This window comes from Sarcophilus harrisii, chromosome 2, assembly GCF_902635505.1.
Source record: "Sarcophilus harrisii chromosome 2, mSarHar1.11, whole genome shotgun sequence".
Lineage (NCBI taxonomy): Eukaryota > Metazoa > Chordata > Mammalia > Dasyuromorphia > Dasyuridae > Sarcophilus > Sarcophilus harrisii.
Genome location: NC_045427.1, coordinates 108,925,095 through 108,952,969, shown reverse-complemented (window position 1 = coordinate 108,952,969; position 27,875 = coordinate 108,925,095). Strand labels below are relative to the sequence as shown.

The window sequence follows — 27,875 nt, the reverse complement described above, 5'->3', positions numbered from 1 at the left end:
TTCTGGTGAAAAGGTCAAAGCTGTATAGAAACTTTGAAGTTCAAACAGAAAGAAACATAAATAAGTAAATATGAAAAAAATAATTGCCTAAACAAGGATTAGATTTAACTTTCACATTCTATTCGAGAGAGATGACATATGTATACCTTTTGGACCTTATTATCAGTTTTCATAAAGGGAGTCTAATTAGATGAAACCAAGAAGCAGTTCTGCAACCTCTTGCTCTTAAGAGAAGAATGGAGAGAGAGAGAGGAGTAGAGAAGGAAGATTAGGGAAAATAATCTGACATAGAGTGAACCAATAGACATCTATATAAACAAGATGGGTGGGGAGAGCATTGCACATTTCAAGCTCATTCTCATCTGAATTAAGTGAAGAAAAAAAAATAAATATATATACCTGTATTCAGAAATATATTTCATTCAGTGGAGGAGGGAAGGAAAAGTAGAAAGGAAAAATTGGAAGGAGGATATAGATCAAGGAAGGAGCTAAACCTTTAAATTTGTACAAAAAAACTTTTTTTTTTTTTAAATTTTTATTTAATAGCCTTTTATTTACAGGATATATGCATGGGTAACTTTACAGCATTAACAATTGCCAAACCTCTTGTTCCAATTTTTCACCTCTTACCCCCCCACCCCCTCCCCTAGATGGCAGGATGACCAGTAGATGTTAAATATATTAAAATATAACTTAGATACACAATAAGTATACCTGACCAAACCGTTATTTTGCTGTAGAAAAAGAATCAGACTCTGAAATATTTGTACAAAAGGACTTGAAGCTCTTCTGAGGTGGTAAAAAAATGGGAATCAGAAGGGGTGTCCATAAATTGGGGAATGGATGAACAAATGATTATATGTGATGGAACACTATTGTGCTGCAAGAAGTGTTGAAGGGGATGCTTTCACAAGAAACCTGGGTAGACTCGCCTAAACTAATGGCAAATGAAGCGAGCCAAAACAGAACAAGTTGTACGATGACAGATAGCAAAACGGTGAAGGCAAACAACTTGTCTCCTGCATTGCTAAATGAAGGCGGAGAAACAACCAGGAACTCTTATCAGCAGAATAACGCACCGCCGTTCCATTGGAGCAATGATGAAACATGCTCGCCACTTCCTGATAAAGAGGTTTCGGAAGATTTAAAAAAAAATTCAGAGGGCAAAATGGGGCAGTTTTCTTTAAAGGACGCGGCCGAGGTGGAAGTTGGAAAAATAAACTATGCGTATGTCAGCTCTATGGGTTAAAGACTTTAAGCTTGGTCTGTAAAGCGCGCCGCTCATGGGTGCTTAGGGATGATGACAGTGACCTCGCCACCCCCCAGCGGGGGAGAGTCCCCGTTTTACAGGGGAGGGAACGGAGGCTCCGTGACCGACTCCAGGCCACGCGGCTTGCAGGAGGGACTTCCGTTAGGCTGCTCTGACCGCGCGGTGCCCGGCGAGATAAGCTGGACCAGGGAGAGGCAGAGGGGCTGATGGGGAGACTTGGAAGTGTGACAGGGAGGGAGCGGGTGCGTGTGGTTGGAGCGGGGGAGGGGGCGCACAGGTCGGGAGGACTGCGGTTGGAGTTCCACAACTCCCGAGTTCCAACAGGTGTAGCGGAGACACCGGAGGCACTGCCTGGGCTCCTTCAAAGTCTTTTTCTAGGGATCTTCTATTCGGGGAATTAAGGCACTAAAGTGAGACGGCGCTCAGGGCGGCTTCCGGCGCTTCCTCCCTCCGGGGTTTCCTCTCCGGCGGGACCCTTCCCTTTTCTTCCTTCCTCCCGGCGCCTTTCTCTCTTCCCCTTCCCCGCCCCTCGCTCCTCGCCCCACCCCTCTCCCGCCATTCAGCCCCTCCTTTGACACCTCCCCCTCCCCCTTTAGGTCGCTGACTCGCCCAGCTGCCACGTTTCACTGATGACATCACCGAGGCCGCTCAGTTTTAGCCAATCCGCTAGGGGGAGTCAGAGCGGAGCCTTCTCCCGAGAGACGGTCGGGAGGGGAGAGGAAAGGGGGGGGGAAGTGGAGTAAAGTGGGGTGGTCAACAGCTCCCTCAATGCGCATGCGCCCAGGGCGCCGGGCTCGTCGGGAAAGCGAGTCCCAGCCCCCTTGCCAAACCATCTGGCTGCGGGGCCTCCAGGCACGCGCCTGGACTATCTTGCCCGGCATGCAGTGCGGTGCGGCCGCCCTCTGGGCTGTGTAAAGGCCCTTCGGTCTGAGGCTTCCCTATTTCCTGGTTCGGCGGCGGCCATTTTGGGTGGAAGCGAGCGGCGGTAGCGGCGGCGGCGGCGGCGGCGACGGCAGTGGCAGCTGATTGTGTTCACTGGGTGCGGAGGGGGGAAGACGTTTGCGCTCCCGGAACGGATTTTCTCATTCCTTTTCGTCGGTTCCGGGCGCGGAGAATCAAGGCGGCAGCGGCGGTAGTAGCAGTAGTACCAAGGGCGGAGGTGGCGGCGGCGGCGGCGGCAGCAGCTGCAGTGACATGTCCAGCATGAATCCCGAATAGTGAGTAAGGGGCTGGGAGCGGGACCGAGGACGAGGCCGGGACTGGACGATGAGGGGTGGGCACCGGGCAGGAAGAGGAAGAGGACAACGCGGAGCCCAGGACGGGAGATACTGAGCCGGGCCGGGCCGGGCGGGCCGAGATGAGCTGAGCTGGAGGCGGCCGGCGCTCAGCCCAGCGAGGCCCGCCACTCTGAGCCGGGCCGAGCCGGGCCAGGCAGGCTCCATTGTCTGACGGCAGAGGGGGGGTGCGGCTGAGAGGGAGCCGCAGGACCCAGGTGGGGGGGGCGGGGTCCGGTGAAATGGAGGCTCCCTGAAGCAGGCCCGGGAAGCGGGGGAGGGGGGTTGAGAGAGGCTGCCTCGGAGGGCCAGACTAGGAGTTCCCTTCTCGGGGCACTGTCACTAACGTGGGCCCGGATGAGGTGCTGTCAGAGCCGGCCCTTGGCCCTCCTCGTGCTGGAGGGGTGACTGGGAGAGGGGAACGGCTCTCCTCCCGAGCTTGTTTTGCCCCCCTTCCTCGGGGCCCCGCCGGGCTGCAGGTGAGCACGGACGCTCTTCGGAGACCGTGGCAAGGGGAGAGGGGCGAAGAAGGGCCGGGGAGCTGAGTGACTTCTGAAATGGACTTCCTTCCCCGAGTTTTCTTTCCTGCAGTAGAGCCGGCGAAGCCAGTCCTCTTGTCCTAAGAACCGGGTCGTTTGGGCTAGAATGACTGCCTCGCCCTCCAAAACGCTGTTTTCTGTAGGTCAGAATGGAATGCGCCTACCCATCATTAGCAAATTAAAACGAACCGGGTCCAGTAGCCTGTCAGTGTGCGGTAGAGAGCTGATCTCCAAGCTTGGGAAACTTGGGTTCAGTGCCCATCTCTGACCAAAAAACTGACCCTTGTGTCCCTAGGCAATCACTTAACCCCTGCCGGGGCTTCTAGGCCACACTCGGAGACGCTCCGGTTGCTGAGGAGAGGGTAGAGCGAGTTTCTTCACCTAAGAGTTTCGGATACCACTGAAATCGCAGGTTTTGTCCCTATTCTTATCCTTAAAGTCATAGTAGAGAGAGAAACTGGGGGGATCTTTGGTAGATGTGCAAGTTTTGGATTGCCATGACTGAATGCTTGCAGATAAGGAAAGAGGTTTCATGACGTGTCATAAAAAGTTAATGCATTTCTTTTTCTTGCTGAATCGGAAAGCAGCGACAACAGATGTGACATAGCTGACACCTTTCCTAGTAACTGGAATTCACTTTTCTTTGGAAGATTCTGGCTTCCTATTCTTCCCCCATTTTCTTCCCTGAGTACATGTAAAATTACTCAAATAGTAATGAGGTGATTGAAGTGGATACTTTTAAAATAAACAGGTATGTTAAAAGGAAAGGTTAACTGTTGACAGGTTTTTCTAAAGCCTGACTAAAGAATGTTTTCCTAAAATTTGAAGTTAGTTGTTGCTAAAGGTCCCTGAACCCCTACCCCTTCCCCTCTGGTCCACCCATCAGTTTAGCTGACAGTCATGTGTGTGTCACATGGCTCTTGCAAAATGCATTCTGACTGCAGGTTTTGTAACACTGTGGTTTGGTACTGAAATGTTTCCTTTGGTTTGTACTAAATTGCAGAGAAGGCATTATATTTGATTAGAATTCTGCATATTTGAAGATGTAGCTAATGTTACTATGATTTATTTGCAGTCTTGCAGTTTCAACTTTCCTTACAAAATTATAGGAAAAGGGGCCCCAAGAGAACAAAGTTGCAGAGTTGACTGGTGTCCCTAACTACTCCTCAGCAGTTTCTTGGCAACAGTCAAAAACACTGATTTGCTGTTACTTTAGAAGTTGGTGGTCCTGCTGCTGAGGCACCTTCTTACACAGACTCAATTTGGTTAAAGATAGATATAAGAAACTACCATGTCATCATAATCATATATTAGATCAGGGCAAGTCACGTTTTTAAAATTTATTTTCTCATTGTAAAAAAGGGGTAATAATATCTACTTAACCCACCCCACAGGTTTGGTTTGATTCTTTGAAAACTGTAGGGTTATTGTTATTTATATGATTATTATTTGAAATCAAGGTTTCTATAGTTTGCTTAGGAAAACTTCCACAGATAACTCTGCCATGGAGAATTTGCCATTCCAAATTTGATCACTGTTCATAATGTGCTTGAGTTGTGAACAAAAATAAAAATACGGCATGGATTCAGCCGTTAGGAATTTTGCAGTTTTAATTGGAAACTAGAGATGTACTTACTATCTTACATTGTAATTTATAACAGCTTATATGAGTGCTGCATAGGAAGGAAGAGATCATCATAGTGTCTGGAGAAGACTAAAAGGAGCCACTTGAACTGGCCTTTTTTGAAGGAATGGTAGGACTCAGATAAGCAGAAAGGAAAGGACATGTGCAAGGCAAGGGAAACTTTGTTGGGCAGACATGGAGAAGGAGGGCCAGTGTTTCTAAAGTGAGTTTCAGATTTTTGTGACTAAAATTAGTAAATGTGGTATGAAATGTGTCTACCTGCACATTGGCTTTTTAATGAAGTTAAAGAAACAAGTCCTATAAGGATAGCTTTGTTGTGTGATACCTGTTTTTTAATAGTTCCACCCTAGTACAGAAGTTAGACCTATGCTTGCTCTTAGATTGTCTGATAGTGGGTCTAGTTGAAGTAGAAGGGAATTTGAAAAGAGGAAGTTTTTGTAAATCTTTGAGCAGATGGGGAAAATTACATGACATAGCATTTAGTGGAAAAGAACAGTAATTTGTCAGCCATCTGATTTGAAAAGTCAGTCTTAGCAAAGCACCTTTCTTGAATTTTGAGGCTTCTTTTTCCAATTTAAACTTATACTATATTTGAGGATAAATATTATTTATAACAAATGATCTGTAAATTTGAATCCAAATATTTTTATTTATATACTTAGAAATAATTTGCTTCAAGTTGATAAATTGTCATTCACATTACTAATTTAGGGAATTACTAATATAGGGAAAAGTTTGAAAGAATCAAAAATGTCCCTTTTTTAAAAGCCTGATGAAAGATAAAATAGAACTGAGCACTGGGCTTAGTCAGATCTATGTTCTGCTCTCAGGTATGCCACTAACTCTGACTTAGGTCAAGTCACATAACCTTTCTGGATTTCTGATAGCTCATCTTTTATAAGAAAGGGAAGGCTGGTGGACTAGATTGTTTCAGGCTCTCTTAAAGCTAATTTTTTTGGGAGGAAAGTTGTGCTTTGGATTTTAGGTAGATTGGTTTTAGATTGATGTCTATCCAACCAAATTTTCATACTTTGTCATTGATAAAAGGGGTGTTCTGTGATGTGACATTCTCAAAAATTGGGGATGAACTTCATATTTCTTAATACCATAATAACTTAAAAGCAAGTTATTTTGATAAATTCATTATAATCCAAAATGAATTATTCTTTTTGAAGATTTTTTTCTTCGATTTTTCAGTGTTGCTACTGAATTTGATTTTAAAAAATAGGGTAGGTAGATGAGGCTTATGATTAGAATGGACAATTTTGGGGGGGTGGGGTGTTTTTTGCGGGGTGGGGTTGGCTTTCATATTGGTTAATATGAAATTACCTATAGCAACTTTGTCATTAACTTTTTTACTTTGTAAATTGTAAAACTTGACATTAGTAATAGTAAAATTTAAAACTAGACTTAGAACACACTCTTGTGCTTGGTGGCTGTGGGAAAGTTACTTATAACTGTGTGTTTACCTCAATTTCCTCATCTGTAAAATGAGAACATAATAACACCAACCTCCTGGAATAGTTGTGAGAATCAAATGAGATAATATTTATAAAGTGCTTAGCATAGTGCCTGGAACATAATAGGTGTTATATAAATGTTAGCTCTTATTGTTGCTAATAATAATAATAATAGATAACTTTTAAAGTTGTTTTTACTCTTTTCTCCTTAGTAACCTGGCTATTTTGAGATGAATGTTTGATAGAATTTGAAATACAGTGTACTACAAACTAGGACTAGGTACTGAATTAATTTAATTTCAAAATATAGGGAAATAAGGAATAGAAGGGATTAAAGCAGTATTTTTCTGGCCCACTTATGGGATGGGGATTCTGGTTAAGAAGTATTTAATAATGTGAAACCAAAAAGCTTTACAAAGTAGCTATTATAGTATTGTTGAAAATCAAAAGATTAGAGTCTACTTTCTTAAAGATATTTAAATACCATCTTAGGAATTCACTGTTTTTTTTTTTTTTTTTTAAATAGTGAGAATTGTAGTTGATTATAGTGTTTTTCACAGATTTCATAAAATTTAAGTCATCAATTTGAGTCTTTTTTTTTTTAATAGCAATATTTGTTGACCTTTTAAAATGCCATGTCTCCAAAGTCTTAGTATTTTGAAGTCTTAAAACTAACTTTTGGACTTTGCTTTCTCAGCCATAGCAGACTTTGAAGGGCATTTGACCTTTTTAATAATCGCCAGATTTCATAGTAAATCTCTGCCATTTAATTTGTTTATGAAAATTAAAAAAACTCCAAATATTAACCAGTTCTTCCAAAAACTTGACAGTGAAGGAAGACATTGTGTGTGACTGAAGAAGCAAAAACAACCTATGACTTCTTAATGATTGTAGGTTCACTAGTTATAATTCTGAGCAATGAAGTTTCTTTAATAGAAGATTAGAGAAACAAACTTTTTACATATATGGTCTACCTTACTCTTAAGATTTAAATACTTGTTTTCAAAACAAAAAAACATCTCTGATGAACTCATTTTCTCCCTTTTTTTATTAGCTCATTTTAAAGACAAGTTGAATATTGGAATGTTTGAGCTGGAAAGGACTTTAGCATGAGACCTGTTTGGTTTTATTGTTGTACTTTTAAAATTGTTTAGCTTATTATCTGGTTGTACAGAAAAAGTTGTTGAACTCTTTTTGACCATTTCATCATTAGGATATTTTGTGAACAAGAGATCTTTGGAGTTCATGTATTTAAATTTAGTTACTATTTAAAAATTTTACCAGACTTCTCAAGTCGACACAAGGCAATCCTGAATAGTTAAATCTTTTGAAGACTTTTTTTTTTTTTTGAGACATTTTGTTCCTTTATTCTGAAAGAAACTACATTAAATATATATTTTAATCTGTCATTTTGCTTATATCCTCTCAAAAATCTTTTAATTAATTTTTTTACAACTTTTTTCTAATATTTAACTTATCTTGGCTTATATATTTTTTTCTGACACGTCTATCAATATATATTTTTTAATTGCCTTTATTCTTTACTTTCAGTGGTAGAAATTAAATAACTTCTGAGGACAAATATTAGGGTTTTTTTCCTTGCCTTTGTTATTATCGACTTGTCTTGCCCTCCAAGTTTTAATACCTTGAAAATATACTTCAATACTTAAATGTTTTTAAAGTGTGTTAGGACACAGATTTTTTTCCTGAACTTTTAAATGCCATTGTAAAGTTGGTATAAAAGCCAGAATGGGTGTGTATGAGTATGAGCTAATAATCGCTACCCCACCATTTTAGTGGTTTGCCTTATCAACTTTTCACAGTTTGGCTAAACTATACTTGTAATTTTAATAAAAGATATAGGAGAAATGCCCTTTTTTTTGTTTTTCTGCTTGGGGGGAGGAAGAGGAGGGAAGAGGTTTAAGAGGTGTGGTCAGACTTTTTTCACTGCTTTCCTGTAGAAGGTGGGGTCAAGATTTCGGCTTTGATATCTGGAGTAGAGCCTGGCAATATTTGGAGGAGGAACAATGACTTCAGTCTTTCATTTCTCAAATATTGGTAGATGATGATGTATCCAAAGATTATGGGGTGGGGGAGGCAAAGTGAATGTGTTGATTATAGTATTTTAAGCATTTGAATATAGGCTGTGGAAAATGTTGGAATTTCAAAGTTTTTTTTTTTTTTAATTTGGAGCTAATGAAAAGGCAAGATCATGATTAGTACCACTTAGTTTTGTTTTGTTCCACAACCATTCAGGCTTACAACAAAAGGGGATTATGGATCTAGAGCTCCATCACAACTCAAGTCATTTTAGTCTAGTGCTCTTTAATTTTTTAGATAAGGAAGCTGCTTACCTAAGTTGGACATTCTTTTTGAATAGTTTTATTTCACTGATTTTTATTTATATTTATTTATATTTTATTTCACAGAACACCTTGCAAGTTTATACTTACCTATATTCAGACTTTATTTATTACAAATTTATCATACCACTAAATAAGAATAAATTCAATTTAGTTTCTAGAAGACTTTTTCTTTAAATTTAATTTGATAAATTTTAGTGATGCTGGACTTGGAGTCAGAAAGATCTTGATTGCAGACTATGAATTTTGAGTCTGGGGAAATCATTTAACCTCTGAGCCTCAGTTTCCACATCTGCAAAATGAGGATGGTAGCACTTCTCTTACTCAGTCTTTCTGAAGACCAGATGGAAGTGCTTTATAAACTGTTAAGCAGACAATAAATATTAGTTGACACAACAGGTTTCTGAAATTCTGGATGCCTCTCCTTAGGGGCTAAAGAATGTGGTATTCCCCTCAAGTTTCATTGACTCTCTAATACTTAAGGGAACTTTGCTAACTCAGGGAATAAAGAAAATGTGCTATTAATTCCAATAACTTTTGTATGACATTTATTTGCATTATTATCAACTTTGCTCTTGGTAAACCTATGTGTATATAATTAAAACTGGGTATTGATAGGGGAAAAAAATATACACAAGGGGCAACTAGATGGCGCAGAGGATAGAGTAGCAGCCCTGAAGTCAGGAGGACCTGAATTCAAATATGATCTCAGACACCTAACATTACCTACCTATGTGACTCTGGGCAAGTCACTTAACCCCAATTGCCTCAGTAAAAAACCCAAACATACACGCGCGCGCGCAGACACACACACACACACACACACAGAAAAGCAGGGGGTAGTGGAAAATGAAGGACCTGGATATGAATACCATTTCTGCTATTTAATATCTATGTGTCCTTGATCAGTCTCAACTATCCAGCCCATAATTTCCTCATCTATAAAATGTGATGCGTACAATCTATGCTAAGTTTTTGCTTATTTTACAGATATTATCTCATTTTTCCCTTCACAATAACCCTGGGAGGTAGGTACTATTATTGTCTTACAATAATGAAGAAAACAAAACAAACAGATTTAAGTGACTTACCCAAGGCCATACAGCTCTTAAAGGTCTTGAGGTTTTTTTTTACTTCGTCTTCTGTCCAAAGAAACAACTGTGCTACTTAATAGCCTTGTGACTTTGGGTAGTCATTAGAGCTCTATACCTCAGTTTCCTTATTTGTAAAGTGAGAGGATTGTAATAGATGATTCCTAAAGATCTCTGTGTCATAATGCATTATATATAATTTTATTAGGACTTGCCAGTAATATGGAAGTCGAGCATCAAATTGAGAGGTAATCAGAGAAGCAAGCAGAGTCAAACTTTTTGGGAGGGGGAGTACTCTTGGTTTTGTTTTTTTAAAACTAGAAAATATTTCCTGGCATTTTCTAGACTGAGGGAGAGAAAAATGAAAGAGTTGGCAAGGTTAATGGAATATTATCCCAGAGAGCATGGAATCAACAATACTGTAAGACAAAATTGCTGCTCTACCTTTAGAGTTGCATTGCTTTATTTTTTTTTTTTTTGTCAGCAATGTGGCTTCAAAATCCTGCTTCTGGCACTTAATAGATGTTAAGCGGGCAACTCATCTCTAAAATGAGTTCTTACCTCACTGGATTGTTGAGATAATACAAAAAATAAAGTGCTTTGTTGTACCTTGAGGGCTTTCATTATCTCAGATGTTATTTGCATTTAAATAGATAAAATTTTGGGGTGAAAGACATTTTAAAACACAGTTCGAATTTATAGCTATTAACAAAGAAGGTGAGTCCAAAATATCATAATCTAAGGAATTTTGATTTTTACTTCTTCCACAAAGTATTAGTCTAAATGTCTTGCTGATTTATCTGAATAAAATTTTTATAACTTTGTGGTTGTAATTTTTTTTAATAAATTAAATGTTTAATTACTTTAAAAATTATGGACTAAAAATAATTTATTACCAAGCTGTACATCATTTGAGATTTCTTTTATATTTGTTATATATACTCATCTCTACTACATACACACATAACCATGTTGGAAGGTTTCCACTTAGTTTCTTAAAAACAATTCTTTATATTAACATAGTCTTTAACATGTCATTTTAATAGCTGTATAGTATTTCTTTGTACTAACATAGCATAATTTCTTCCCCTCTAGTATTGGGCATTTGGATTAGTTCCAGATTTTCTTTCATTGTAAACAAATGATGTTATAAACATCTTTGGTCAGATTTATTCTTTTTCTCCCTTTTGGGTATCATTTTGGGATATAATATCCAAAATACAATTATTGGACTGGTGTGCATGAAGTTTTATAGTTTGGTGACTATATTACCCGATTCCTTTCCAGAAAGATCGAACCAATTTGCAATGCTACCAACAAGTGCAGTTTTTTCTCCACATACCTACCATGATCATTCTTTCTTGTTTTTTGCTGAGCAAAAATGTCCCAAGATTTTCCTTGCCTTTTGGCAAATCCTGTTTGCTATCAAACTATGAGCTTGCCAAAGGGCTCACTTTCTAAATATGGAATATATGGTCACCAAACTCTTTATCATATGGCCATGTTAAGTATTACTATTTTTATATTAGATGTCTTGGAAAACATTTCAAAGAGTAAGTTGTAGATATTGCCTCTTTGTTTTTAACTAATTCTTTATTTTTTGGATCATTGGAATTTTTATGTAAAAATTGATATGCTAGTCATATTTTGTATACTTTTAAGAAATTTCTTGCCTTCTGAAGGTACAAATTTATTCTTGCTGACTAATAAGTCTATATATGCTGATTTTGTCATATAAAGTCCTTCCAGGAAGAGAGTTCATTTATGTTTGAGTGTTTTGATTTGAGGAGAAAAAAATTTTTTGTCCAAAAATTTATTTAGCTACTAGGCATTTCTTAACCTTTCAGTTATAAGTAGAGAAAGGAGTAGGAGCATTTCAGAAACTGATTTGAGGCAATATTTAGGAGTATGTGGAGATTTATCTTTTGTACATTTCTCAGGTTCGTTTGTGGACTTCTCTTCTCTTGTATGTTTATAGTCTGTTTGACAATGCATTAGGTGTGAAATAAAGCTGTAAGAATCATTTCTGTAGGTCTTATCTTTAAAACTTTGCAATTTGCACCTTTTCAACTTCAATATATTGTTACTTTTATACTCAACTCTCTCCTTTACTTTTATCCATTTACCATGATAGTTATCCCTTCTTATATTATGACTTTCCCCTTGAGATTTCAGTATATTGTGGATTGGCATAAAAAATTAAATTGGAATTTTGGGGGGAGTTTTGTGGAAGCAGCAGATGACATGTGAAAGCCAGCAGACTGTACAGAAAAAAGTTTAGAAAGTCAGAAATGCTTGAAATATATGTTTAAAATTGTATACTATGTACAAATATTTATAGCATACTTATTTTAATTTCGTAAGTATGCATATTTCCTTTTTTGAAGTTAAATAAGTAATAAGTTTTTGAAAAGTATGCCAAAACCAGCAGATTATACACAATGGCTAGAAATGTAGAGATAACACATTGACCCACATATATCCTATAACGAAATACAATCCAGATTTTACAATAAGATATTGTTAAACATCCCATAAAATTGTAAAAGAAAAAATTCAGACTTCTCTGGCATGGAGGTCCAAAAGATTTTATGCACTTTTTTCATATTATGGCGCACTTCACCCTTAACCTCTGAGATATGGTAGGGATTATTGTATATTAATTCTACCTCTGCACTTTTTTCTATAACTTCCTCTTTCTTCCCATTCTCATTGCCTCCAGTAAGTGCGTATTTTGTGTCAATTACTGTGCCTAGGTATTGGGGAGACAAAAAAAATTAAAAAAATTCATGCTTTATATTCTTTGAAGATAGTCAGCACAACGATATGACCTTTATTACTGTTTATTACTATTACTATTTTTGGACTGTGTGATGGAATGCTAACTACTTTTTTCTACTTTTTTCCTTTCCAAACAATCCCTACATAGATCTGACTGTTAGATTTGCTTATATTTTTAGTGGTTCATAATTCTATAGGATTGTATTTACTGAATCAGTTTTGTTTGTATTCTTTAGGAATTCAAAAATGTAATGTAAATTGATGCAGTTTTACCTGCCTATTATATATTTTCTGTCCTGAATTTTGTGCCCTACCTACTTGAACTACAAATTCTACATCATTTCCCGTCCCCATTTTACAGAAGAAGAATCTGATTTAGAGAAGTTAACGGACTTGTCTGTAGATAAACAGCTAATCATCACCAGAAACAAGATTTGAATCTGTATCTCTTCACAAATTCAGTATTTTTTCAATACTGTATTACCTCAGTATGAACCTGCATTCCTGTGAGAATGAGTGTTTTTGGGGAAATTGTCAATTTCTCTTAAGAACATGGTAAGTCTGAGATACTACTGCTAGTACTTGCAGATTTATCTAGCAGGTAGAGCTGGAGATGTAAGACTGGAGCTCTGGTAAGAAATTAGACCTAGATGACATACATTTGGGAATTGTCTTCATTGAGATAATGATTAAACCCATAGGAACTGATGAAACGAGTGCAAAATTAGAGGAGAAAGTCTAGTGTGCATTTGATTGGCTCTCATTTATTAGGAGTGAGGAATCAGTGATCTAGCAGGGGATGTTGAGATGGAGCCGGAATATCAGGGGGGAGAGAGCATTTCATGGAAGCAAAGGGAAGAAAAAGCAGTCAAAAGATTATGTAGTCATTTGTATCCATATTTAAAAGTTGCAAGAAGTCAAAGGGAGTTCTTGAAAAAAAGACCATAAGATTTAACATTTAAGAAGTCTTTGGTGATCTTTTAGGGAGAAGCTTTAAACAAGTGATAGTATCGGATACCAACTTCATTGGGGTTGAGTGAGGAAATAGAAGTAAATGTAAAATGATTTTAGGATTTTTGTCGGTGAAAGAGGGAAGAGAGAGAAAAGATGAGTTTTAAGAGCCGACTTGGTAAAATGAAAATTTTAAAGGATGGATGAGGCATGTTTTCAGGCAGCAGGGAAATCTGGTAGGTAGAAGAGATTGTAGATGAGAAGGGATGATGAAAAAGACAAGGCTCTTGGAAAAGAAGTAAGATCAAAAGTTTAAGTAGGTAAGCATTAACTCTAATAGTGAGGACTACCTCTTCAGGCTGGATAAGAGGAAAAAATGTATGAAAGATGATAAGAGTTTGAAGTATGTAGTAATGGAGTTTTGAGAGCTAACAAAATACAACTTGGATTTTTCTTCCTTTCTTCTTCCTTACTCTTTTCCTTCCTTCTTCCCTTCCTTCCTTTTTTTTCCTTTCCCTCCCTCCATTTTATTCATTCATTTATTTAATTTTAATTTTTTTATTTATTAAAGTTTTTTTATTTTCAAAACATATGCAAGGATAAATTTTTTCAACATTAACCTTTGAAAAACCTTATATTCCAATTCCCCCCCTTTCCCCCATTCCCTCCCCTAGATTTTACCATGTTAAACATGGTAAAAATATATTAAATTTTATTTTTCTTAGTAAAAGTAGGAAATGGAGTTTCAGATAAAGTTGATGGGGTTTTGTTTCACTACTTCCCTCCCCCTAATGTTTTTGGATAGAAGAGAGAGAAATGGTGATGTTAAAAGGCAATCAAACTGAAAAGAACTGAAAACTGATGTTACAAGGCATTCAAAAAAATCTAAAAAAACTGCCAAGAATGGGTTAGGGATAACTCAAAAAGGGAGAAGTGTTATGAAAACAGAGAGGAGAAAATATCCAGGAGGAGAGAGAGTGATCAGTGGTGTCAAATTCAGTAAATCAGAGGTAAAACATAGCCACCAACACTCCCCAGTGGGTCCCAAACCAAATTAAAGGATAATTGGGAAATATTTAACAAAATAAAAATGCAGCAAAGTAGAGATAATACTGTAAAGTAGAGATGACATTACACTTCAGAACTATTGGTATGTAACTTGCAGGGATTCTTATGTATGGATTATTGGGCCCTATTTCTTTGAATTTGACATCACTGCAATAGATCAAAAAAGGAGGAAGACTGCATAAAGACCATCAAATTTGTCGATTAAAAGATTATTGGCAACTTTGGAGAGAGAATTTCATTTGACTGATGTAAGAACCAAATTGCAAAAGGTTGAGGAGTGAGAGGAAAGAAAATGGAGACTGCAAGTGTAAACAAGTCAAGTCATCAGGTATTACAATATGCCAGGCACTGTTTATAACCACTGGAGTATAAAGGCAAAAGAGCAGTACTTGTCCTCTGGGAATTGAAAATATAAAGAAATAATTTGGACATAATGTCAGAGAGAAGGTGAGAAAAGCTTTTTTGAGAAGGTAGGATTTTAGTTGAGACTTGAAGGAAACAAGGGAAACTAGGAGGAGGCAATTGAGAAGGGAGAGAATTCCAGGAATTCAGGAATGACTAGTGATAATGTCCACTGGAGCTGGGAGATGGAATGTCATATGGGAAGAACTGCAAGGAGGCCAAAGTTCCTGGAATATAGAGTTGTGTGAATGGCAGTAACATAAGAACACTAGAAAATGTGGAATGGGCCAGGTTATGAAGAGTTTTAAAAATCAAACAACATTGGGGTTGAATGGGAACTGGCATCTTGGAAACAGAAAATCAGTTTGACAAGAGCAGTGGAGGATGGATTGGAGGAGAGACTTGAGGCAGTAAGTAGATTTGAGAAAGAGTTGATAATTAAGTTTATGAGAACTGAAAAGATGACTAAGTAAAATAGTATAAAAGAATAGGATAGAACCCATGGCAGAGGCTTGGAAGGGATACTGTTATTGGGCTTTAGATGAATGAAGTGCGGAAGAGCAAAAGAAAACTGAATAATGGTCAAGTAAAAGGAGAACCAAAAAACGATCGTGAAAATCTAAAAAGAGATTCATAAAAGGAAAGGGTATGATTGAAAATGTTAAAAGGTGCAGAGAAGTCTAAAAAAGAATGGGATTTGAAATTTGGCAGTTAACTTGGTAGCATTGGTAACTTTGGAGGATAGCAATTTCAGCCCTTTTGTTGGACTTTGGCTGAGAAAGATGGGGGAACGGAACCCAGCCATTAAGAATACAACTATAGTTTGAAGAAATAGGAGGGTTTAGTTTAGTTTTTTTGTTTGTTTTTTAGATTGAGGAATATTTTATACTCTCTTCCTGGGTAGTCTCTCCCCTCTAAAGTTTATTGGGAAAAAGAGAGTGGGGGGATGTCATCAAAAGGTTTTTGAAGTGAAGGGAAGGAAAAAGAGCTAGAACTCAGTTTCCATAACCTTTTATAACCTCCATCAGTATTGAGGCTAATAAGGTCAAGGTAAAGTTGGAGAACCCAAAAATTTAGGCTGGTTATAAATTCTTATAAATTAGTTGAAAAAAACGTTAATGAGATTTCATGATGTTACAGGAAAGTGTGTTTATAATGTAAATTTATTTTAGGAGGAATATCCATTTGTGTATAGGTCTTATTTAAAACTTTATTAGATCATAAACTTCTTAGGGGTATACTGTCACTCAACTTTAGCTATTAAGTATCTTGTACATTATAGTTGTTTAATCTCTGGGTTAGACCACCTTCTGAGTGGATAATTAATTCCAGAGATTAACCTGCAGTAGACACAGTTCCACCATATAAAGTGCTGTGCATTTACTTTTGACAGAAATAGCCTCTGGGAAGTTGGATCTGGAAAACTTTGCAATATCAGGTAAAAAATTTCCTTTCTGAGTAGTGTCATTGTGTTCTCAGGAATCTCCAGTTGATGGTTAAATGTCATTTTTTGGGCAATGGGAAACCTGGATGGCTTTCCCAGGTTTAGTTTTTATTTACAGATCTGGGCCTCTTAATTACACATATTTTTAGGCCACTATCAAATGCTTGTACCAATATAGAGTTTCACCAACAGGGACTTAAAATCATTTCTCTTTCTTTCTTGAATCTCCATAATCATTGCATTCAATTTTTTTCTTATTTTTGTTATTTTAGTTACTTTATGGTCATATTTTGAGCTTCTCTTGGTATATGCTTCTCTGATTAGGGAATTCAAGCACTTTTCCATCTAATATAACCATTTTTAATTTTCACATTCAAAAATTGATTCACATTCTTTGATTATTGCTCTATTGTCGAAAGCATTTTATCTTATGTTTATTATAAATTCTCATATTAAACTCTTGATATAATCATTGCTAAAATATTTTCTTTTACTTTTAATTATTTTTTTATTTTAATTTTAATTTATTTAAATAAATTATTTAATATATATAATTAATATATAATAATAAAATTATATGAATTTTATAAATTATGTAAATTATATAAAATATATAATTAATATATAATAATAAAATAAATCATTTAATCATTTTTAATGTTCAATTCAAACCCATGATTTTTGTTAATCATCTTTTTTTGTATCCTCCTTGCTTAGCATGTAGTACCTGATACTATCTGATTTGTGAGGATTGTGTTCAGCATTTTTATAAGAAGGAAATATATATACTTCTTTCTGTTATTAACCTAAATTTAACAATCCCTTTTAAAAATTTCATTTTATATAAATTGTTGATGGATCTTTTATTTGTACTTCCATTTTATTAGAAGATGATGCTTGTCTTTGTTATTTCCTTCCTTCTAACCCTTCTGTAGGTTGGAATATATCTTCCAGATCTGTCATTCATTTCTGTATTTCTCTAATAGTACCTATACTTTATACACTTTATACAGTAATATCTTCCGGATCTGACATTCATTTCTGTATTTCTCTAATAGTACCTATACTTTATACACTTTATACAGTAATATCTTCCAGATCTGACATTCATTTCTGTATTTCTCTAATAGTACCTATACTTTACACTTTATACAGTGTTAGTTGTAATTCTCTTTTTTATTATAGTAAATATATTTTAGTATGGGCTTCATGGGTGGTAACCTTCGATACCTCTATTTAACAATATTTCTAGCTTTATTTCTTATCAGCATTTAATGCTTGCTTCATTTCTTTGGAACTGATTGAGTCGCCTGAGGACATCTTTTTGTAATATTTTGAATGGTTTTTTCAATCTGTCATTTTTGGTCTTTTAATTGATTCATTTATAATTGTTTTTTTTTTTTCTTGTGGCTTTTTTTTTTTAATTGTCTCTTAATTGTGAAAGCTCTCAATGTTATCCTGTACTTCTGTTAGCCTTTACAATCATCTTTTTATTGAGGAGATATCTTCTCATTGCCATAGCAAACCTCTATCATGTGTACCTTTGATAGTCATCACTTATTCCTTCTCTTCCTGTCTTTTTTTATCTGCTCATTCTTAACCCCATTGTCTATATAAATGATCCATTCTTCTCTTTCCTTAAAGAAACCTTTATTTGACCAAAGAGGTCAGTGGTAAAAGAAAAAAACATTGTATATATCCCATGTTATTAATAGCACTTCTGTGGTAGCAAAAATAAATAAAATTCCAGCAAAGTATATATGCCCATTGATTGGGTGATGACTGAACACATTGCAGTTCATGAAAGTAATGGAATATCATTGCATTGTAAACAAAACAAAACAAAAAAAAGCTCCAATTCCATAAAATATGAGAAATTCAGAAAAATATGGGAAGATTTAGATGAGTCAGTGAAGAATGAAATAAACAGAAGCAGGAGAATAACACCATGACTACAGTAATGTAAATGAAATGAATCTTAGAACAAGGCTGAACACTCAGTAACTATAACAATTAAATCTTGATCTAAGAGAAGAAATGAAGAAGCCCCTCTCTCTCTCTTTTGTAGAGTATTGAGGAATAGTACAGAACATTGTATTGAATACACTATCAGAGCTGGTTAGTACTGTTCAGTTAGTTCTGCAGACTTTTCCCTCTTGTTATAAGGACAAGAGAGGGCTTCTTTGTGGTTGGAGAAGAGATAGGAATAAATATTTGAAAATTACTGTGATATAAAAACAAGGTATCAATAAAAATTTACTTTAAAAAGAATCCTTCACTTGGCACTGACATCCATTCAAGCTAATATATTACCTCTGGCTTCCTTTCACTGCCAAACTCCTAGAATTATCCATATTTCTTTCCCCAACTTTACCACTTAATGCCTTTTAAAGTCTAATTTAAGCTCTGCCTCTCAAATGAAACTGCCCTCCCTAAAACTACCAGTGAGCTTGTCTTTTGGAATTTCTCATTTGTTTAACTTCTGTAAGTTTTGATACTATACACCTCCCTCTCTTTTCTCTTGCTTCCATACCAGGGCTGTTTGCTGTTTCCCATTCCTCAACTGTTTTTTGCTAAATTGCATCTTTCTGTCCATCAGTGGCATTTGCCCCGAATCTTTTTCTCACCACTCATTTCATCATTTCATCTGCTATGGGGTCAAATATCAGTGCCACAAACACACACAGACACACACACACACACCCCCCCTCCTGAATCTTACCTGTTCACTCCTAATTGCTTTCATAAATTATATGTATCTTGTTCATATTTTGGATCTATGCCTCATTCTTAAATTTAGCATAATCCAAACAGTACTCAAAGGACTCTAGATTTAGAGTAAGAAAGAGACTTAACAGGCCATCTAGTTAGCCTTCATTTTACTCACAAGGAAATTGAGGAGCTCTGAAAGGAGGGAAGATAAGTACAAGATCACATTAGTTGTGAGGCTTAAAGTTGGTATTTGAATCCAGGTCCTCTGATTCCAGTCAGTACATTCTATTGTATGACAATTCATATTTTTTTTCCTCTAATTTCCTTATTTTTGTTGAGAGCACTACCAACTTTCTAGTTACTTCCCTTTATCTGATCAGTCACTGATTTTTATTTATTCTTTATCTGCAATATTTCCATGTTCTGTTTGGGAGGAAATAGCATTTTAAAAGATAAATACTCTATAATTTGATGAACTAGAGAGCATCAATCACTGTGTAATTGGAGGAAGTTTCCCATAGGCATGACTCTTAGATAGCCTGGAGCGCTTTGGAGGTTTTGGTGGCTCGAGGTAGAATGCCACGTTTGGGGAAACTTCTAGTAAGCCAACCTGTCTTACTTGGGCTGCCTTTGTTCATCTTACACTGCACCACTTAATTTAGATCCTTATTGTCTTTCCACTGAGCTAGCTACTGTAATAACTTTTTAATTGTTCTCCCAGTTTCCTGTCTCTTATTTTCCCATTCTGTCTTCCCTAAAACTTCCAGAGTCTTTGAAAAGCATTGGTTAACCATGTCATACACCCCTTATCCCACCTTAAAACTGTCAATCCTGTTTCCCCTTTCCCTTCATGACTTATAGGATAAAATGTGAATTCCATAGCTGCAGTTGGATTCTGACTCAGCTTTCTAGTCTTGCACATTAATTCCTTTCACAAACTCTACATTCTTAACCTAACTGGACTATTAGTTATTACTCTTAGAACCATCTACCTCTTTTCATTTCCCCAAAGCTGTTAGCTCATCAAAGTAGCCTCTTAGAATCCTTAGTCTTCTTTTAGGTTCAATTTAAGCACCTATTAGTACAGCCTTCCTTGAATAACCCCTCCTCTATAATTGTTGTATACTCATTTGTATGTCTCCTCTCCAACCCCAAAAGATTACTCTTCTTGACCCAGACTATTTCATTTTTGTCTATCCACCGGACTTTGTTTCAAAGCACTTTGTATTTATTGAGATTAATTGAAAGGTATCAAGCAAAGAACTTCTTATTGTTGTTTTATAATAGCTTTTTTATTTTTCAAAATACATGCAAAGATAGTTTTTGACATTCACTTTTGCAAAACCTTGTATTCCAAATTTTTCTTTTCCTTCTCCTTCCCCTTCCCTTAGGTAGCAATTAATCCAGTATAGACTAAACGGGCAATTCTTTTCTTTTTTTTTTTCTTTTTGCTGAGGCAATTGGAGTTAAGTGACTTGCCTAGGGTCACACAGCTAGGAAGTGTTAAATGTCTGAGACCCAATTTGAACTCTAAAGTCCTTCACTCAATGATCTTTCAAACATATAGGGTTGGCAGAAAACTTAGTTTCCTGCCCTAGATTGTGCTTTTGATAGCTGCTGCAAGCAGTGTCTGGGAGAAAGCATGAGATAGGGAAATTTGCTACCTTTCTTCATCTAACACTTTGTCAACTACTGCCAGAATATCTTTGAAGTTGCTGGTTCTGGAATTGATTGTTTACTTAGCTCTTATTCTCCTTGCCCCAGATTAGGTATTTGGTTTTAGCCATGCATAAGAAAATACTAAACATTTTATTAGCCACAGAAGGTCTATATTTTGAATGAAATGCCAAGTAACATAATTTGATAAATGAATAAGTAAAATTGTAGTTATATATTTTTCTCATTCTTACTCCATAGATCCTCTATTGCATTTTGTTATCTCTCTTCCTGTATTGTAATTATTTTGTGTATCTTATAAGCCTCATAGTACTCTATATTATGAAATTTATAATTTAAATAAATAACTGATGGAATAGTTGATTCACTTGTGTTTACACATAAAAATACATCTACATTTGTTGCTGTAGAATTTCACTTTAAGTAACCCTTGCTTTTTAAGCTTTTAAATACAGCATTAGTAACTTTATGAATTGTGATGTTGTAATCTTCATGTTTCTGGAGACATTCTTTATGAATCATCACTGGAAAAAATTATTACCTATGTGTGGTAAACATTCGGATGATAAAAAGTAGATAGACTGTTGCATAAAAACATAAAAATAATCCATTGCTGAGTTTATGCTTGAAGCTACATCCTAGTGTTGAACGACCTCCCTGTACACTGCATACCTTTCAAAGATCTAGGATCAAACTAGAAACTGATTTATCTACGTTAGTAGAAGATAATATGGTGTACTAGAAGGTTGACCTTAGAATTAGGGAGAACCTGATTTCAAAATGCTTCTGATATATAATAGTTGTCATGGTGATAAATTATTTAGTTTCTCAGTGCCTTAGGCACTGAAACTTGTTAACTTCAGACAAATTGCTAATTTGGATGAATTTAGAAGTTATCCCTACATTTATGAGTTTACTAGTTTTTATCAAAAAATTATAAAGGATTAATATGTGAGGTAAATTAAAATCTCTCAAAATCTGTTTAATTTGAATATTCCAGAATTAAGTGTTCTGCATGCTACTTTTCTTTTCCTAAGACATAAATGGTAGAAGTGATACTAAAATATGTACTGATGGACAGCTTTGTATTTTTTAAAAATCACATCATTTAATCAAGCTATTTTGTTATTTTACATTTTCTGACTTGGCAGCAACTTCTATATGTTTTCAGAGAGAGCTGTTGGAAGTCAAATGATAATATAAGGGTGGCTTTTAAAAAACAATTTACAAATTTTTTTTTAATACAGATAGCTTATTTTTCAAAATACATTAAAAATCGTTTTCAATGTTCACCCTTGCAAAACCTTGTGTTCCAAATTTTTCTCCTTATCTACCTACCTACCTTATCTACCTCTCCCCTAGACAGCAATCCAATATAGGTTAACCATGTACAGTTCTTCCATGCATATTTCCACATTTATTATTATGCACAAGAAAAATTAGATCAAGAAAGGAAAAAAAAAGGTAAACAACAAAAAAATGAAAATGTTTTCAACATTTTCAATACAACATCTATGTTGTGATTCCTTTTCTGTCCCCCCCAGTCCTCTCTCTGGTTGCAGATGGCTCTCCCCATCACAAGTCTATTGAAATTAGCCTGAATTGTTGAAAAGAGTCAAGTCTATCAGAATTGATCATCACATAATCTTGCTGTTGCTATGTAATATTGCATTACATTCATATACCATAATATTGCATTACCTTCAACTACTCTCCAACTGATGGGCATCCACTAGTTTCTTGGCCACTACAAAAAGAGCTGCTACAAACATTTTTGCATATGGTGGTCCTTTTCCCTTTTTTATGATCTCTTTGGGATATAAGCTCTGTAGAGATAGAGATACTGCTGGATCAAAAGGGAGGGTATACATAGTTGATAGCCTTTTCGGCATACTTCCAAATTGCTCTCCACAATTATTGGATCAGTTCACAACTCCACCAGCAATGTATCAGTGTCCCAGTCTTCCCACATTCCTTCCAACATTTATCATTATCTTTTCCTGTCATCTTAGCCAATCTTGAGGTGTGAAGAAGTATCTTGGTTTCCTTAATTTGCATTTCTCTTAATTTGTAATAGTAATTTAAAACATTTTTTCATATGACTAAAAATGGCTTTAATCTCTTCATCAGAAAATTGTTTATATTCTTTGACCACTTATCATTTAGAGAATAGTTTGTATTCTTATAAATTTGAGTCATTTCTCTACATTTTAGAAATGAAGCCTTTATCAGAAATGTTGAATGTAAAAAATTTTCTCTAGTTTTCTGCTTCTCTTTTAATAATTTTGGCTGCATTGGTTTTGCTTGTACAAAAACTTTTTTAATATAATCAAAGTTATTCATTTAGCGTTTCATAATCTCTAGTTCTTCTTTGGCCCAAAATTCCTTCCTTCCCCACAAATCTGAGAGGTAAGTAAGGTCAGTCTGTTTATGTTCTACAGGATATTTTACAAGGACTGTGAATATAAAACTTTATTCCTTAAAATAACATAGCATGGTTTATTGTACTTAACACAGAAAGTAGTTGGCTTTAAAAAAAAAAAGTAATTGAAGGTACCATACTAATAAAATCTGCTCAGATGTTTTTATTGACATAACATGATAAAAACACAGGTTGTATCTATACCTGTAGCGTACAGAAAAATTTATACAATCTTTAACTTTTTTTGATAATTGGAAATAGTCATGGCTCAGCAACTAAACTTATGATTGTGTATTTCTTTGACCTTTAAATTTTATTTGTATCAGCATGAAAATATAAATCAATTTGTTGTACTTGAAAGTTGAAAGTGAATTGAACAAATTATTCCCCAATTGATAAATGATCAAAGGACAAAATGGTCAAAAGATCTGAACAAGTAATTTTCCAATAAGAAATAAAGCTATTGATAACCATAGGGAAAAATACTATAAGTCACTGTTGATTAGAGAAATGCAAATTAAAACAATTGAGATTCTTCTTCACACTCATCAGATTTACTAATATTAAAAAAAGTAAAATCCAACCATTCTAGAGAATAATTTGGTGCTCTGCCCAAAGGATTATCAAACTGTACATATCCTTTGATCTAATAATACCACTGCAAAGAGATTATAGAAATAGGAGGTGAGAGGAAGAAATCTATTTCTATAAAAAATTTGTAGCAGCTTTTTTTTTCTGGTGGCAAAGAAATGGAAATTGAGAGGGTGCCCAACAATTGAAAAATGGATGAATAAGTTGTGGCATATGATTATAATGGAGTATTACCATGCGATAAGAAATAATCACGATGACTAAAGAAAAATTTGAAAAGATTTACATGAAGTCAGCAGAACCAGGAGAACATTGTACACATGGTAACAGCAATACACAGTAACAACCATATTATGTGATGAACAATGGCAAAGACGTAATTGGCTATTCTCAATAATACCAAGACAATCCTGAAGGACCCATGATGAAAAAAATTACTATCTATCTCCAGAGAAAGAACTGATGGCATCTGAATAGATACTGGAGTATACTAATTTTTTTTCCTCCCTCCGTCCCATGATTGAACACTATAACTTGTATTAGGTTGCTTACTACCTTAAGGAGTGCGTATGGATAGGATTTGGAACTCAAAATGTTAAAACAACAATAAATTGTTAAAAAATTGCCTTTACATGTAATTGGGGAGAAATAAAATGTTTTTTAAAAAAGAATAAAGATATTACCAAGTTCAAAAAATTTAAGGGGGAAAAAAGTGAATCCAGATTTTTTTTTTTTAAAATAAATTTCTCTAAAAACTTGAATTCCTAGTTTAGGGATTTTCATTTCTAGTTTTATATATATATACACACACACATTTTTTTTTTTTTATTAGTATTTTATTTTCTACTATGATCTTTATGAGGCTTATAGTTCATTTTGGATTAAACTTTTACACTGACTTGAATTTCTTTTTCCTCCTCTACCCTGCAAGTCTTCCCTTTTGACAACAAAAAAGGGAGTGGAAGAGCACATAAGCAAAACCAACCAAACTCATGAGTCTGCCAGTAATATCCAGTGTTTCAAGCTTTGTACCCATTTTCTCAAAGGACAGTGAATTTTTTCATGAAGAAACAGAATTGTGTGGGAGGGCATTTACATTGTAGTCAATGTATAGATTTTTTCCTGGTTCTTTACATTATTTTATGTAATTCTTTGCTTCTCCAGATTTTTCATTATATTCGCATCATAAATTTTTTAAACCCTTATCCAAATCTATAAGGCATCTTTTGTAATGTTTTTTTTTACCCCTAATAAAGGCTGGTAGATCTTTGGCACTAGATCACAGGCAGATTATATAATTTATTTAGAACTGGAAGTTCATAGGCCAGGTTCAGTTTTTCATTATCTTTGTGACTGTTGTCATGTTAATAAAATTGCTAATGAGTTTGGAGGAAAATAAAATATTATTGAAGTCCATTACTGTGCCTAGTTTATCTCTTATACATCTTATCTGGAATAATTATATTTTAGGGAATTAAGTTTTAAAACTGGAATTTAGATATGTGGATTTATATGTTTGGTAATTTAGTAAGTGAAGATTTTTGTGTGGCCCTGAATCTATTTGAGATAGTTGAAATGCTGTTCAATTGATAAGATTCTTTCATGAGATTTTTTTTTTTTTTTTTTAGTTTATAATTATTTGCAAGCATAGCATGCCGCATAGCATGCCGCATACCATTTAAAGCTAAAAGAGGTCATTGGTATAAACATCATCCACTTAATAGAAGAGGAAACTGAGAATCCGGTGTGTAATAAGTAATTTGTCCTAGATCACAAAACCACACAAGTGGTAGTAGTGAGACTGAGAACTACAATTGGAAACATTCCTTGATTAAATGTATTGTTCTTTCCTTTATTCTGTAGGTTAATCTTTAAGGTAATGAAATTATCTAAACAAGATCTATAGCTCAAATAATAGTTTTCTGCTTAAGTAGAACGTAATGACAGATAACAAAAGATTCATTTTCACTTATAGTATAATTAAAGTGTCTGCTTTGATTTCATCTTTCAAATTTTATCTTTTACTAAATATCCAAAATTACCTGCAATAATTCTGTTAACGACTAACATTATTTAACAAACCAAAGCTAAAGTCTGAAAGAATGTTTTAAATTCACACTTTAAAAAAATGTAGCCACATTAAAATAGCTTTTTAGGAGTATTGAGGGTAGTATTGAACACAAATCTAAAACTGTGAAAAGCAAATGAGGCTAAAACAAGAGATGAAACTGAAAAGAAGATAATAAATATCACCAGCATTTTTGCTCTAGAGGCAATACCACCTCAATATCCAAGTGTGCTATATGAATAAGTAGCGATGGTTACTAAAAGTTAAGAAGAATCGTTAGACCTGACTCCATATGCTTAACTTTTTCATCCCTGTAAAACATGTATAATGAGGTTCTGTCTACTTCTTAAGGGAGGGTATACTTGATAATTTGTTCAGGAAAAAATTAATGATCATGTACAGAATTGACTTCAGTACCGAGAACAAAAGATATTACTATCTGGTTTATTTATTTATTTATTTATTTATTTTTTTATTTAATAGCCTTTAATTTACAGGATAAATACATGGGTAACTTTACAGCATTAACAATTGCCAAATCTCTTGTTCCAATTTTTCACCTCTTACCCCCCCCCCCACCCCCTCCCCTAAATGGCAGGATGACCAGTTATCTGGTTTATTTAAAAAAAATTTTTTTTGTCCCAAGTCAGACAAAATTTAGTTTTAACAACTCTAATTATAAAATTTGTCTCCTATGCGTATATTAAGATCATAATCTGTGAAAGATGTGACCACAAAATTAAAAGATTTCTGAGAGGATATAAGCAACATGATAAATTAAGATAGAGATTTAGTGTAATTTTTTTTATTCTGAAAAAAGTATATTAAGTATTTGTTTTGTGTCAAACACTTTAGCCTTCATGGATCTTACATTTTAATGGGGAAAGCAGCACATAAAAGAAAACTGAAAGAGGAGGTGAGAGAGGAGGTATTCATTAGTAGGTAGGTCATGGTGGAGAAAATTTAGAGTCAGGAACAAAACATACTTGAAATGTGTCTCTTTAAAACTAATCAAAAGGGAAAGGTTTGAACTTGAATGACCAATATATGGTAAAAGGCAGAATATTGATTTGTTTTCATAGAACTGTGAGTCCAAATAATTGTCACCTTTTTGACCTTGGGCATTTATAAAATGTATTTAGACTTGAAAAGGGTAACTGGGAAACAAACTTGGTCTAAATCCAATCGGTGAAAACTTAGTTCATTTTGGTAAGAGTTGCCTTTTAATGTAGGACTTGGCTGACCCTGAACTCTTGCCTTCTATTCAATCCACCTCATTCTTGAAAACCCTGAAGATTATTTAAATTTATGAAATAGAGGGATTGAACTAGTTTAAACATTAATGAGAATGAGTATAAGTGAAACTGATTTGCTGTGTCCTTGATACTATTTTCAGGCCTAAAATATTTGGATAAGGTTTGCATATGCATAAGTAGCTTTTGACTTCCCCACAATTCTATATTTGGATGTTTATAGTATAGGCTTTCAGAAATAAAAGATTTGCCTCTATTAAGGGTAAAGCACATATTAAAAAGCAAGCCTCTAGAAAACTCCCTTCTTATGAATAGGAGAATGAAGTAACTGATTGTGGACCTTCAAGGCAGAGGGGAGAAGAAGGGGGAAAGGAGCAAAGTAAGTTAATTTATTGGCAAGAATTTCTAAGAAAAAAATTCTGTTCCCCTATCAAAGGGGCATAACATCAATAAGGATGATTCAGATTCCCCACAAATACAAGTTACTTGCAGTTTTTTTAAAAACTTTTGCATAGATACGGTTACCAAACTTGAGAATTAGAAATATGGTTGTTTATCCCAGATAAAGATTTCTGTATCAAAAGAGCTCCTGCCAAACCATACATAGAAAGTATTTTAAGAGCTCTGATCTTCCCAACATTTGAAAATTGTATTCTTGGCTAGTCTTTTTGAACTTAAAGTATTTTTAATGTATTTCCTTTTTGTCTCTTGCAGTGATTATTTATTCAAGTTACTGCTGATTGGAGATTCCGGTGTTGGGAAATCTTGCCTTCTCCTTAGGTTTGCAGTAAGTAAAGTCTAAAACAATAATTGCTTTTTAATGAATTAGATATTTTTCTTGGTGATGATGTCTACATAGGTATA

The 27,875-nt window shown here is 35.2% G+C and overlaps 1 protein-coding gene across 1 annotated transcript in view; it reads left to right on the top strand.

Moving 5' to 3' along the window:
• The first annotated feature begins 1,996 nt into the window (after positions 1–1,996).
• The window catches only part of RAB1A (RAB1A, member RAS oncogene family), a 42,671-nt gene continuing 16,792 nt past the window's right edge, over positions 1,997–27,875 (top strand). Inside the window, exons 1-2 of the mRNA XM_031950584.1 lie at positions 1,997–2,487; positions 27,726–27,798. Coding sequence (XP_031806444.1) covers positions 2,465–2,487; positions 27,726–27,798 — 96 coding nt within the window. The 5' untranslated portion in view covers positions 1,997–2,464. The remainder of the gene's footprint in view (positions 2,488–27,725; positions 27,799–27,875) is intronic.